Source organism: Centroberyx affinis, unplaced genomic scaffold (assembly GCF_046629955.1).
Source record: "Centroberyx affinis isolate AG114_WGS23_722 - 3 ecotype Tasmania unplaced genomic scaffold, CSIRO-AGI_Caff_v1 ptg006545l_1, whole genome shotgun sequence".
Lineage (NCBI taxonomy): Eukaryota > Metazoa > Chordata > Actinopteri > Beryciformes > Berycidae > Centroberyx > Centroberyx affinis.
Window position 1 is genome coordinate 75001 of NW_027283314.1, and position 15439 is coordinate 90439.

The following is a 15439-nucleotide window of genomic DNA, read 5'->3' on the forward strand; positions in this document are numbered from 1 at the left end:
CCTACTTGGTCACCCGCCAGTATTTATCTGTATATAGGAATTAGCAGAAATGTGCAACTGAATGGAAGATGTGAATTACAGGCTGCATGTGCATCGTGAATTGTAGACTATATGTTGTCACACAGGTTAAATGGAATGCATTATTTGTCTGTGTATGTATGGGAGAGTAGTCCGTTATACCGCATGTACCAAGTAATAGAATTTGGAAGATATGCTGTATAACTAAGTTGAATTCATTATTCTTATTTTACTTTTCCTTCATTTTATGTTTAATTATTATTATTTTTTTTGTTCTCTAACGTGAAATGCTCAATAAAAACTGTGTTTAAAAAAAAAAAAGAAAATGTTTTGCTTGTTGACACACAGTAAGGGGAAATGAGCAGCAATACTAAATGAAGAACGACATTGTAGGCAGCTGATCTTCTCTTATTTGATTGTTATTGTTCTGTAGTGGGCGTCATTGTTTGTCATTTTCTGCTTTGGCAGTGTATGGAAACAGTTGACTTGAAATTGAAATTGAGAGAAAACTGAGTGAGTCTCTCTGTCCCTCTCTCTTTCTGTCTCTGCGTCTCTCTTTCTGTCCCTCTCAGTCTCTCTGCTGTCTATCAATAAAAGAGATTAAAATAGAATTCAGGGAAAACGAAGAAATAGAACACAGAAACAAAAACAAAAACACCTAAACTGTGCATAAGATCCTGTAGATAAGTTCTCTCTCTCCCTCTCTTTCTCTCTCTCTCTCTCTCTCTCTCTCTCTCTCTCTCTCTCTCTCTCTCTCTCTCTCTCTGCCCCCCCCCCAGGTCTCGTGGTGGCGGTGGGATGATAGTCGACCCGTTGAGGTCGGGGTATCCTCGCTCCGGTTTCGACCCGTCTAGCGGTATTCCAGACATTTTGCCCCCCGGAGCCGTTCCCCCAGGGGCCCGCTTCGACCCGTTTGGACCCGTCGGACGACACAGACCAGGGTGAGACACACACACACACACACACACACACACACACACACACACACACACACACACACACACACACACACACTCTCTCTCTGTTTCTGCACTTACACAAACACTCATTTATGTTCACTGTCTCTGTCTCTTGCTCTCTTGCTTTCACACACACAAAGTCTTTGTTTGTCTCTCTCAACAAACGCACGCTGTCTCTCTCTCTCTCTCTCTCTCTCTCTCTCTCTCTCTCTCTCTCTCTCTCTCTCTCTCTCTCTCTCTCTCTCTCTCTCTCTCTCCGTCTCTCACACACACAACCACCAGGTGTCAGTGTAGAGCATTATATTAGGTGAGCTGCAACGATTAATCGATTAATCGCCAACTCTTTTGATAATCGATTAATCGGTTTGAGTAATTTTTTAAGAAGAATAAGTCAAAATTCTCTGATTCCAGCTTCTTAAATGTGAATATTTTCTGGTTTCTTTACTCCTCTATGACAGTAAACTGAATATCTTTGGGTTGTGGACAAAACAAGACATTTGAGGACGTCATCTTGGGCTTTTGGAAACACTGATCCACATTTTTCACCATTTTCTGACATTTTATAGACCAAACAACTAATCGATTAATTGAGAAAATAATCAACAGATTAATCAACAATGAAAATGGTTGCAGCCCTAATATTAGGACATTTTTAAAACTTTTGAGTGTCTCCGGAAAACGGGGACATCTGGTCAACCTAATCTGAAGTCCTCACTTATGTGTTGAAGTAATACTAGTTTTGTATACGTATATTCCAATATTTTAGAGTTTCCTTTCCTGAGTTTGACACAAGTTCAAAATGGCCGCCATGGAAAAAAGGTCAATTGAAAACCTGTTGAAAGTGTAGCGCTCTAAAAGTTTAATTTCTGTGTACTAAAAACAACAGTTAAGCTCTCAGCGACAATAAGTTCAGCTGGCTTTAACTTTTCCCCCCGCTCTGATGATGCGGTGAAGCGCGAACCAATCAGAGCAGAGGGAAGGTAGGATAGGCAGCGAGTGCAAGTCAATAGATGGTCCTCACAAGTATGTCAATGGTGTGTGTATGTGTGTGTGTGTGTGTTTTCCAGGCCGGACCCAGACCACATGCCACCGCCAGGCTATGACGACATGTTCATGTAGAGCCCAGCAGCATTTCCTGGTCTTCACTTCCCGTTTTCCTGCTCAATCACCCAACAACATCCTGTCTCTTAGCCAATAGGAGCCAGGGGAAGGGGAAGGGTCTCGCCGCCTCATTCAGATTCAGTTTGGTGATTGTCATTTTCTTCTTTCTTCTTTTTTTCCTTCTATTTTTGGGAAAGAGGGGTATTGTTTTATACATTTAAAAAGAAAAAACATTCACTGTGCTTAAAATAGAAAAAAGAGTCTTATCCATTCCACCGTTGAGGTATTCTTTACTTTATTTCAGTGCAGAGGCTAAAACATGATTACACACACATTCAAACAGACCTTTTCCATGTACTTGACCTCCCGCTGTGTTTAGGTTTGTGTTATTTACGTCAGCATGCCTGCACAGTGGAGCGGAAAGCCAATTCATGCCCATTTCATATAACTAATGTATAACTGTATAACTCACGTGTAAGCAACACACTCTTGATGTAGAATTGATGTTAAAAATGCATTGCAAGGCTGAAGTGGTGCATTCTGTTGGAAAATAACACTGACATCAGAAAAATGCATTTTTTGTTTTCTCTTGGAAAAAAGTGCCAGTGCAGTGAACTGAATTCATATTAAAACAGATAAAGACACATACACACTGGAATCTTCTCTTCATGCTACTTTATCATTAGAAACTCTTAGAAACACTGAATGAAATACATTGAAGTACACTGACATACAAATGAATCTTAGTTAGATTTTTGCGCTTGCCTGTTTTGATTGGTCTTTTTGTCTGTGGCACTAAAGCCAAAACAGACATATTCTGAAGCAGCAGGATAATATTTGGACGGCCTGGTTGGCTGCAGGGCGGACCAGCGGGTAGAGAGGTCGTCCCGTAACTGGAAGCTCACAGGTTCGATCCCCACAGCAGCCGATGTGTGTTTCCTGGCAAAGTGTCCTTGAGCAAGACACCGAACTCCTCGCGCTCTCATTCCTAGTCGCTCTAGATAAGAAAAGTAAAAACGAAGTCGCCAGATAGCATCTGCTTTGTTAAATCTCTCCTTGACTCTCCAAAGGCAAAACCCGTGTTCGTCTGCCTCCTGAACTGAAAAATAAAAGACTAACAATCTGTTGAGGAGTTATAATTTATTGATAAAAGTGACATTTTACATGACTTTGCTCTCTTTTTTTTTTTTAAACAAGACACACTTCTATTGTGGATATACTGAGTGGAGGGCTTAAAAGATGCTTTGCAGTTGGTTTTGTTGTTGATTGATTTGAAAGACTTGGTGATAAAATATCTCCAAAATATGCCAAAATACTTCAATAAAAATGTCAGACTTTACCTTCTGGTGTGCGTTCTTGCTGTGAAGTGCTGCAGTCTCCTGGAAAACGGGTCATGAGGGAAATGAGGTGCAGAAAATGAGGTGATTACACACAGTCTGGGGCCGGCCTACCTGAGGACGCTGGAGCTGAAGCCGGTGTTCCTCTGATCCCAAACACTTGTGTGTGGATCTGGTGGCTGTAGTGTGTGTGTGTGTGTGTGCAGGGTTGGCTGTAGTGTGTGTGCTGGGTTGGGTAGTGACAGAGTACTTTAATAACATTACATATTCTACATACAAAAAAAAACAACCTTCATTCCATTACTGTGCTGTTAGTTTTTCTTTGTTTTGTTCTGGCTATACCATGTGTGTATGTGTCTGTTACTAGTGTGTGTGTGTGTGTGTGTGTGTGTGTGTGTCGGTCTCATTAGGAGGTAATGTGTGAGCATATGCAGGCTGGCCTGTACAGTACATGTAAATGTGTGTGTGTGTGTGTGTCACGCTTACACGCTATATCTGTGTTTCTCCATGTGCATCATGCCTCTGGATATTTGTGATATTTGTGTGTGTGTGTGTGTGTGTGTGCATATATCACAAGGGAGTGTGTTAATGTGTGTGTGTGTGCGTGTGCATATGTGTCATGCTTATATGGTTATATGTCTGTGTGTGTCTGTCTAAATAATTGGTGTGTGACTGTGAGTGAGCATAATGCAATAGTGTGAAATAGTGATGTAAATGTGCATTGTAAGTGTGTGTGTGTGTGTGTGTGTGTGTGTGTGTGAGAGAGACATCCTATATGTTGTATCTCTGGCCCTGTAACCTCATTGTCATTCAGATCACTGTGTGGAGGAGAAGCTGCCGCATGCTTCTCCTCTTTCACCATCATCTCTCTCTCTCTCTCTGTCTCTCTCTCTCTCTCCGTCTCTCTCTCTCTCTCTCATCCTTCTCCTCTCTTCTTTCTCTCCTTATTCCCCTCCATTTTTCTCTCTTTCTCCCTGTATCCTTCTGTTTTCCTGCTCATTCCTGTCTAGTCTTTCTCTCTATTTTCTTCATTTGTTCCTTTATCTGTTTCTCTTCAAACCTCTCTTTTCTCTCTCTGCCTCTTCTCCATCTCCCTCTACTCCCTCCATTCTTCTTCTGTCTCTCTTGCTCTCTCTCTCTTTTCTCTCCTCTTTCCTCCATTTTCTTCACCCCCTCCCCTCTCTCGCTCTTTTTTGTTCTCTCTACCTTAATTTTCTCCATTCTATTGTCTGCTACTAAATCATTTTTCATTCTCTTTCTCCTGTTTTCTCTCCCTCTATTCTCTCCATTCCTCTGTCCGATCTATTGCTTCATTCATTCTTCCCTCTATTCTTGTCTCTTCTTTTCTCTCTTCTCATCCTCATCCACTGTTACTCCTACATTTAGCCTTTATTCCCCGTCTGCTATTTTCTCTTCTTCACCTCTGTCTCATCTTCTGTCTTTTCTCTACCTTTATTCATCCTCTCCTTCGTTTCGCTCAGTTTTCTCTATAATTTGCTCCTTTTCCCTCCTCTTCTCTCTTCCTCTATCTTTATTTTCTCTCTTCTCTCCTTCTGCTATATTATACCTTTTCTTTCTCTCCTCAAATCTCTATTCTCTCCTTTTTCCTCTCTACCTTTTCTCTATTTGTATTCGTCCTCCTCCTGTTCACTCCCTCCTCTCTCTCTCTCTCTTCCCCTATATATTTATTTATGTCTCTCTCTCTCTCTCTGCCTTTTGTTCTTTATCTCTCTACTTCCTCCTACTCTGATCTCTCCATTATTCTGTCTTTCTCTCTTATTCCCTCTATCCTCTTTCCGTTCGGTCCCTTAATTCTCCTCTGCCTCCATTTCTCTCTCTCTCTCTCTCTGTCTCTGATCTCAGCCTTAATTCTCATATTTGTTCGCCTCCTTGATTCTCCTTTCTCTTTCTTTTCTGTGCCGGTTTGAGCTCACACACACACACACACACACACACACACACACACACACTCTCAAAAGCCGGAGAACACAGACACATTCCCCTTTAACAATCCGTCTGTCAGAAAATCTCTCTTTTCTCTCGTTCATGATTTCTGTCCTTGGCCGTCCCTCCCTCCCTCCCTGCCTTATTTATTCTTCTCTCTATCTCTCTTCCTACCACTTTTCTCTCTCTCTGATCTCTCTCTCTCTCTCTCTCCTTCTCTCTGATTTACACCTCTCCACTCTCCACTTTCCGCTCAACAAGCTGTTATCCCCCCAGGCAGTTGGCGAACAGCTATCTCTGTCTCTTTACGTGTCTCTGGGAGGGCTGGGGAGGTAAATATAGCAGACACCACAGGTTGCAGATGCTCCGGTCGCAGCGGTGCTCCTCTCAGGTTAGAGCAGTCCAATAAGGAAAGTGCTGAGAACAGGCAGGCAGCGGGGAATAAAAAAGGAGGGTAAACTCTGGAGCTCCAGTTGGTGATCAAACAACCACTGATAGAAGCAAAAATCAACTCTATTTTCACATAAAAACACTTACTTTCCCCTTAAAAGATCCTATCCTCACAATTTACATCAGTTTGATAATCTTGGCTATGATGTATACGATGAATAAAGATTTATGTCAGACTAAAAACCCTTTAATCTGTAAATAAAAATGGTGGGTAAATTGAGATTAGGTGGTTTTGCCCTCCACTACATGTGTGGCTTTACTCCTGTTTTATGATGTTTAATCTTTGGCTACCATTACACCTGGCATTAACGTATGTCTTGTATCCGGATTTAGCTGGATTACATTTAAACATGATATTAAGATACGGTGCACATGTCGTGGAAATCTGTCAAAACACTGGACACACACACAAAATAAAGGCACAGGCACTGACGGATTTGAAGATTGATGAGATTATTATTGATCAATAATAAGGAGACATAAACTCACACCCAAAGCTTACATCAGTATGTCTCAGCTCAAAAACAGAATACTTGATCTTATATGGTTTTCTAAGAGACAAAGAAATTATCTGTTATTGGTCAATGCATATTTTCTTAAATACTTTCAACCAATTGGCACAAAGCCATGAGAGAGCACATGCTCCGATCATGCTCCCAGCTCATGCACATATGTGAAGTCATGTTATTGGAAACCTTCAAAACAAGGCCTCAACATCTGGTTCCATTTAAATGTCTCTACAAGGGTCTCTTTGTTTCACAATATAATTGAGAATTAAATCAGAACAAAATGAATAAATGATAAAAACTAGGTATTTAACTTACTTTACTTTCACACACACATTAAAATGCTGTTTTCTCACTTTCCAAAATGGAGATTGCCATGAACATCTCATAATATTTACATCCTTTAAAACTGACAGTAAACACCTCGTCTCGCTCGTTCTCCACCCACCAGCATCCTGACAACCCTTTTTTGTGATGTTGATAACGACGACCCACACCAACATTAAAAGAGTGAGTAAGAGTGTAAATATAACGCCAAAATTAATGTTGAGATAACATCCATAGTCGTCTATAGCTGCTACCTGCATCGTTTTGTGAAATCAGCACCTAAATATCTTTCTGATATCAGTTCCAAACCATTTCAAAGCTGTTGTAATATGAATTTTTAATATGCCATAATATCATATTGTGGAAATGTGGTGCTTGTTTGGGTTGGCGTTGAATTTGGCCGACTCCTGCATGCCGCCATATGTCCAAATGTGGATTGGAGACACATTGTATTTACATTTAAATGTTAATGTGGCCAAATGTGTCTTTTGCTCTGTCCAGTTACCCAGAATGCATGTTGATGTCAGGAGTAAAAAAAAGGGTCTTAAATGCATCTAAATAGAAAGAACAAAATACCTGGGAGCGAACAATGCGTTTCACCACCAGGCTTCATCAGGCTCGCTCACCCAGCATCCACATGTAGAATACTCTCATTGTTGTGAAGTGATTACAGTAGACTACAGTTCTTGGTTAGTTTAGTCTTACAGAAATAGATCTAAGCTCTTTCTCCTCTCTGTTCTCCCTGTTCTTATATTTGCGCTTTTATTTTGTAGACTCAGAATGCAGACAGTGTCACATTTTGCACTCTGCCATTCTTTTTTATGCTGTGAACTAAAATGAAATTCTTTGCCTTCATTCGCCGTCTGCTCTTCCTCTGTTTTATACCTTGATATTCTCTCTCTCTCTGTCTCTCTCTCTCTCTCTCTCCTTCTGATCTCTCCTCCCCTCTCTGCTCAACAAGCTGTTATCCCCTCTGTGAGTTTCGCAAACAGCTTCCTCTGTCTCTTTAATTCATACAATGTCATGTTTTCAGCTCACTGTAGTCAACTATCTGTCTCTGTTTTCATCAATGTCTTTTTTTATTGCTACAGATAAAAAAAAAAACCACAAGATTTTTTTAAATGTATATGACTACAAACATTTTCACTGTTCTTTGCCAATATTCTCTCCGTTCAACAAGCTGCTATCTCCCCAGCACGCCTATAGTTTTTTCCTTGGGAGGTAAATAGAGGTAAATACTGTAGTTTTAAGAGGTAAATACTGTAGTATAAAGCTGCATTAGGCAATATTTTTATGTAAACTACAGAGGCATTAGTCTAAATCACAAATTAGGGTTGCAACAGAGAAAAGTGTCCCATCTCCCCTAATCGAGACGCCATAGATTCGCCCTCTTTACCCAAATTAATTTACATTTTTGGGTATGATTACTGGCCAATAGTGTGTGTGTGTGTGTGTGTGTGTGTGTGTGTGTGTGTGTGCGTGTGTGTGTGTGGTTAGGGACACACAAATCTAAATTGAAGAGTAAAATACTAAACTGTCTCCTGAACATCTTCACCACCACCCAGACGTGAAAAAGAAAGAAATTTAGGTCAAAGGAGTGCGCACTTTACAGACTTCACGTTACTTGATTTCTGGGTAATGAAGTCCTTCAAACGTTCAAACATTCAGTTATCTCCTGCTGTGCCACTTGGGGGCGCCAAAGTGCAAAGTCGCCTATACTGCAGCTTTACTGAAGAGTTTTAGGTCCCTGTTACAGAAATACATCACAGCTCGCCTTCTTCTTCTTCTTCTTCTTCTTCTTCTTCTCTCCATTCTTCTGTCCGCCTCCATTCGCCTCTCCTCCTCTCTTTCTCTCTGATCTTTCCATCTCGGTCTGTTTCATACCTTGATTCTCTCTGATCTCTCCTCCTGTGTAAAGCGCCGCTCTCCCCACAGGCGCTCGGCACTTAGCGCACAGCGATCTCCCTCCCTTTACTTTTCCTTGGGAGGTCTGAGACCGGCAGCTTAAGAAAGGATAACGGGACCCAGTGGCATCTTATCTAGACTGAAACCTCGCCAAGTCGCTCTGGATTACAGCATCGGCTAAAATGCTTAAAACGTAAGGGTAAAATATAGAACAATGACCAGAATGTATGCGGTAGAAAGCATGCTATCTGCCATCTGCTATTGGCTGATTTTTGGTGCCAGGTGATGTCAGCACCTGTTGTACTCTGTAGAAGGTGACATCATCACCTGGCACCAAAGATCAGCCAATAGCAGATGACAATTTCAGTAGCATGCTTTTTACCTTTCGGATGTCAGGCTTTACACAGATTTGGATTTGGGGTTTAGTTTGAATTTGACTTGGTGACGTTGGTGCAGTGCAATATACAAGCATTTAGACAGACAAACAGCAATCAAGATTTACAAATTGAATTTAAATATCAAATGTCAGAGACAAAGAAGAAAAGAAACCCACTGAGCAATTTTACGTTGATTAGACATTTAAAACACGTCTAAATGGCCATAGCCGTCTAGGCTAAATTAAGTTTAAATGGGGTTGAAAAGTTAAAGTTTATTAGATGTCTATACATAGACAAAATTATCCTGGACTATATGAGAGCTACGCATAGACGCGATGTTGAAATTACTTCTTGCGCTCAGATAATTATCTTGTAGGCTAGTCTACAGGACTTCTCTGGTGCATATTTTTGGTATTTACAGATGTTTATTCATTGTAATAATGTATTTACTGCTTGGTCTAAAATAGGTCTATACATAGCCGTAATGATCCTGGGCTATATGAGAGCTAAAGCATAGACGCGATGTTGAAATCACGTCTTTTGCTCAGTGGGAAGAAGAGATTCCTGAAAATATATACAGTATATACAGTAAGTGGGGCTTTTTACAAGGGCTCAGTAGTAAGTTGCTCTAAGTTAAGTTAAGTTACTCTTTAATGTTAAAAAAAGTAGTGTTTTCCAGCTTTAAATCTACACTAATACTGGATTGATACCATACAATTGTTTTTGTTTATCTTGCACCCCCAACTGAATTTCATCAAACTTGAAAGCTTGCCTGGATCAGACGCAAAGTGGTTGCAAACAGTCGCTGCGATGTCAAATGAAATCAAAGGATATGGTTTAATAAAAATTGGTTCTGATCTCAAGTACCAGAGACAACCAGTGCTTTGTTTGACACAGACAAAACATAAAATATTTCTTTACAATCCCAGAAATAAGACCACATATCCTTGTTTCATTTCACTTACTGTAATTGACATTTAACGGAATTAGTAGATTAATAGACCACAGAAACAAATGGCTGCATGTCTCTAATAAAGGTCAAATCAATAATGTTGAAAGCAAAATAGCAGAAGACTGGATTGTTTTAGAGACTGTCTGCTCTCGAAAGAAAACAATAAAACAAGAATTGAGGATGAAGTTACATGATGGAGGAAAGCTTTGAGGGGAGGAGGAGGAGGAGGTGGGAGAGATTTGGAGGGATGAAGAGGAGAGAAAGGGAAGCGTAACAAGGGGAAGATCAAGAGGAGAGAGGCAGATGAAGAGGAGAAAAAGGGGAATAAGGGAGAATAAGAATAAGGGGATGGGAGGATGAAGGACAGATATAAATCAATAGATAGGACTAAAGGAGAGATGGAAAAGGATGAAGGAGAAGGAAGCGAAGGAGATCTCAGTCTAGCAATTCAAACTCAAACTTCAAGCTGTTTTACCTGCCAAATTTTGTGTTAAATCTAATTAGGAGCTCCCGGTGGAGTCCTGCTTACCTGGCAGCCTCTTTGGTGGAGCTGAAAAACTTCACAGCTACTTTTATCGGCTTTTCGGCTGGTACTAATTCCCCTCTCTCTGAGTAGAAGGGGAAGAGAGGAGGAGGAAGGAGGTGGAGAAGAGAAGAGGATCTCAATTTGCCTTGCGGAAAGCTTTATTCTCTGAGAATAATGACTCATCTCGACTGAGGATTTCAACGACACCGGGCCAGCTACGCTTATTAAAAGAAAGACAGCAGAGAGAGGAATACTAAGAGGGAGAAGGAGCAAGAGGGAGGGAAAGGAGGAGGAAGATGAGACTCAGAGGGAGGGAGACAAAAAGAGAAAGAACAACATGAAGACAATGTTTTGAATCCAAATCTACCCAAAGGCAGACAGTGTTTCTAATTGAGCGAGACAGGAAGAGAAACAGAGGGGAGAGAGAGGAGGAGAAATACAGAGAAATGAGATATAAGGCGGAGGAAGAGAAAAGTGAGAAGAGAACAAGAGAGGGGAAGATGTGAGGACAGTATCAGTTTTAATGCAAAATCTCCCCACTGTCCCCAAGTCAGAGGTGAAAGACATAAAAGAGAGATGGACAAGAAAGGAGAGAAAGCTAGAATGAATCAATTATAGATAATTTATGGCAGATTGGAGTTTTAGTTCTACAAACTTTTCTCAGAGGCAGAGCTGCTCTGGAGGCAGAAATAATCTGATTGGTGAATACAAAATGTATAAATTACCCATTGCAATTTACATGTTTTATTTATATTTTGACCAGAGTCCCTTCTTTGCCGTTCAAGTTTGCCAGTTAGCTAACTTTATCTTAGGCCCCGCCCACTGAGGTTTACCTCAACCAATCAGATCATTTCTGTCTCCAGAGCAGCTCCGCCTCTGATAAATGTGTGTATAATTAATTGTGCGTACATTTACAACAAACATCTCCTGCAGCTAAACAAGTTAATTGGACAAACTTCATTCAAACAAATGTTTTTTCCGATATATTCGATAGCACATTAATGCACAATAATACTAATAACTCCAATCTGTATTTTTATGAGATGTCTTGTACCTTTGAATTAAGTAATATCAGTGTTTATCATGTTGTACTGTTCATTTTTCTTGTGGTTTCAATTGTGTTGTGAAGTCTTTTTTGTGTGTGGACCCGAGGCTGAGGCTTCAGCTACTGGGGATCTGAATAAAGAAGAAAGACAGAGAAGAAGAAAAGAATAAAGACAGAGAAGAAGAAAGAATAAAGACAGAGAAGAAGAGCAGAGCAGACAGACAGCTGAGGACAGAGACTGAGGCAGATGGACTGACAGATGGATGAGGGGGAGTATACCTGTTTTATCCTCCAGCTTCTGTTTGTGTGTGTGTGTGTGTGTGTGTGTGTGTGGAGGGAACACACACACACACAAATGGGCAACAAACAAACACACACACACCTACACACACACACACACACACACACACAACCATGCAAGAACATACAGTTAGGCATCAGACACACCTATACTTCCCCACACACAGACACACTGAAGTTGTTTAGGTTGACAAAAGTTCAACTAGTTTCAACTGTTTTTACTGACTGGGTTGCGATACACACACACACACACACACACACACACACACACACACACCCACACACACACACACACACACACAGACTGCAGGGTTGTGCCAGGTCTCAGACTAGGGTAATAAATCTCTTGCTGGCCACAGTATTAGACACTTAGTCTGCTCTATAGCTGTGACGGAGACAGTGGTGGCTTCATTTGAGGTGTGTGTGTGTGTGTGTGTGTGTGTGTGGGGGGGGGGGGGGGGGGGATGCGGCAATTGAAGGAGGTCTAGACAATGACATCACTCAGAAACAGAGTCAACTCACTTTCAGTTCAGTCGATTCAAAATGTAAATTTACACTGATGCTTATTTCCAAAGTGACTTACAATGGATGGAACAATAGAATAGAATAATAGTCTTGAATTTCCACTTAAACTACAAGCAGCCAGTTCTAATGCTGCCTTTACATTGCAGCAAACTGCCTTATTGTTGCCATAGTGATTAGATAAACAAGAGGTTCAACTATTTCATCCGCACTGATACAATAAAAAGCGATCCGTTAAATCACATTGCATGACTGTACATTTTCAATATTTCATTTCAAAGTTATATTTTGCAAGATGATGATTAAATATATAATATTCCCACTGAAAATGAATAGGAAGCTACGCAGAGAATCAGAATGGCCCGATCAAACCAAAGAAAGAAGAGGAAAGTTCTTGCTTAGTCACTAATTTATCTTTGTTGGAAGAAGAGACAAGAAAAGCAGCTGCACAAATGAATATGCATGGATCCATTTTGATGGATTATTCCAACCTTCAGTCTGTCTTCATTGCCACAGAAAGAAGGCAAACGTTGTGAAAATTCAACTTTTGCTGCCCAGTTCTGTCGATGTTGGGGTTTTCCAACGCTCTTCCATTCAAAATATTGAACATCCAGGTTGCCGTCTGCATACTGCTACAGTGTGAATGTAGCTTAAAATTAAATGGGTTTTTTTTTTCATCTTTTTAGCTCATTCTAACTATCATACTATACACCTATTTGACAATTTATGCCCAAAAACGGACAAATTTCCTTGTATTTTTAGACCACAATCTCATTATTTTTACTTCCTGGAAAGCAGAAAATCATTATTGGTGACATCATCATATACCAGGAGGCGACATCAAAATTCCAACTAATAAAACATCACAGATTTTTGATTTGATTTTTGAACCCTCCACCCCTCCAATCAGATAAAACTGCCTTTCTCTCCCTAACTGATCTTGCATTGGTTTACACTTTTGATTGATCCCTCCTCGCCTTATGTCCCGCCCCAACATCCTGTTTCCACAGGATATACATCACATTAAGGAAGCAAGATGCTCTAAAAATGATGTTTCATTGTGACTTTAAGGAGTGTGAGGGTTAAAAAGTCCCAGTTCCTTAACAACAGATGAAATCCGTCATCCCTGAGTTACCAGATATGATGGAAAACAATACTGAAAGTCACATTATAATGATAAAACCTGCATTCTTTACAGTTTCTTTACAGGCTAAAAATAGGATCCTTTTAATGCCAAAGGATTTTTTTTTTTGTAGAAAATGAGTCAAACCCAACCTTGCTCTCGGCAGAATGGGGTTTTAGTTATACAAACATTTCTCGGAGGCAGAGGTTTGAGGTTTTAACTCAACCAATGAGATTAGAGCAGCTCTGCCTCCGAGAAATGTTTGTATAAGTAAAACTCCAATCTGCCTGTTCTCAGCCCCCAAAATGAAAGGATGTGTACTCCTGACCTCCCTCAGACTGCCTCGGAGTAATTCAGAGCCGGGCAGAGTCGCTGACTCATCATAAAGATACTTTGAAATGCAAAAAAAATCCCCCAAAAAGAGAATAAAGATGATGAGAGAGAGAGGGAGAGAGAGAGAGAGAGAGAGAGAGAGAGAGAGAGAGAGAGAATCAGCAGATACGAAATATGTGATTTACATTTTAGTTTTACATTGTTGTTTTTCGTTACTTGCTGTGTGTTTGTACACTGTTTTTTATTTATGCTCATACTATTGCATGTAAATATTTCATGTCTACATTTTATAATGCAATATTAAGATTGTTCTATAATATGACCTCTATTCTGTCTGTGTGTGTGCGTGTGTGTGTGTGTGTGTGTGTGTATGTATGTATGTATGTGTATCTATGTATCTGTATGAATGTATGTACTTATGTGTGTGTATACAGTATGTGTGTGTATGTATATATATACATATGTACTCTTCAACTCTAAGTGAGTTGTCCTCAACCTCTTTTTTATTGGGGAAATGGGTTGCTCCATTTGATCTGTACGTTGAGGAGTGACACATAAATAAAATTATATCTATCTATCTATCTATCTATCTATCTATCTATCTATCTATCTATCTATCTAGCTAGCTATCTATCTATCTGTAAAGTGTCTTTGAGTATCATTATTATTCTTATTATATTTAGCTGATATTTAGTACATACAGGACTTTAGGACTTTGACAGGACTTTGTGAGAATCAAACCTAGGCTCGTCACTCCAACATCCACCTCAGTTACAGATAAAGTTGTTTTTCTGACACTTGAACCTGCTTAAGTGGAAAATGAAGCTCAGCTGGAGGTTAAAGAGAGAAAAAAAAAGCAGCCAGATGGAAGACAGATCAACAACGCCGGATTAGAAACAACAGCAAAACAGGAATTTATTGGTCACGTTAACAAAATCATACTTAAAAATCAGCGTCATGGTTACATGTTACAGCTCCTCAGTATGTACAGGAACAAGGCGTCGGACCCTTTACAACGTCACACACTAACAACATGCAGGTTCACAAAGCAGCGTTTCTTTAACTGGGAGTGGGGGCCCAAAATAGGTCATATAGGCCTGTTTCTCCACATGATGAGAGTGGTTGTAATTTTTTTAATTAGATTCAGTCCCAGAGGGAGAATACGTTTATCCAATTTGGGTGGAAAACGCCTAAAACGCCTTGAGTCTAGTGTGTAAGTGCCAGTGTTTATTTCTTAACCTTCATCCTTGTTTGGATTTCAATTTTAGATTAAAGGGAACGCTTGGGGAAAATTCAGTTTATCTGGACTTTAAACACTTAACAGAATTTTAATTGATTTGCAAAATGATAATTTATCATGTTTTCAGAAAAACCCTGGTCAGGTTCTGGGATCATTTGCACTACAAACTGCACTTAGACTTCCTACACAAGTAACTTTGCTCTTCACAAAACACTCTAACAGACCGGGGGTCGGTGCAGCTGAAACCCTTTCAGTCAGACTTTGACTGTTTGTATGACTGGGTGGAAACAGGTGAAACAGTACAAGCTAATGGACTGACAGATTCACAACACTGGGGTTGAGAATAATCATCATAAGCTGCATTTCAGAAATGAACACGGAAGCTTTTTTGGAAACACTTTACAATAAGGGCCACTAACCCTTAATTAACAGTTAACTAATGTGTCTGGTAATCATTTACTAATGGTTTTCATG

At 40.2% G+C, this 15439-nt stretch overlaps 1 protein-coding gene across 1 annotated transcript in view; it reads left to right on the forward strand.

Moving 5' to 3' along the window:
• Positions 1-3417, forward strand: part of psmf1 (proteasome inhibitor subunit 1) — an 11616-nt gene extending 8199 nt beyond the window's left edge. The window contains exons 6-7 of the mRNA XM_071512810.1: positions 798-959; positions 2045-3417. Coding sequence (XP_071368911.1) covers positions 798-959; positions 2045-2096 — 214 coding nt within the window. The 3' untranslated portion in view covers positions 2097-3417. The remainder of the gene's footprint in view (positions 1-797; positions 960-2044) is intronic.
• Positions 3418-15439: the final 12022 nt, after the last annotated feature.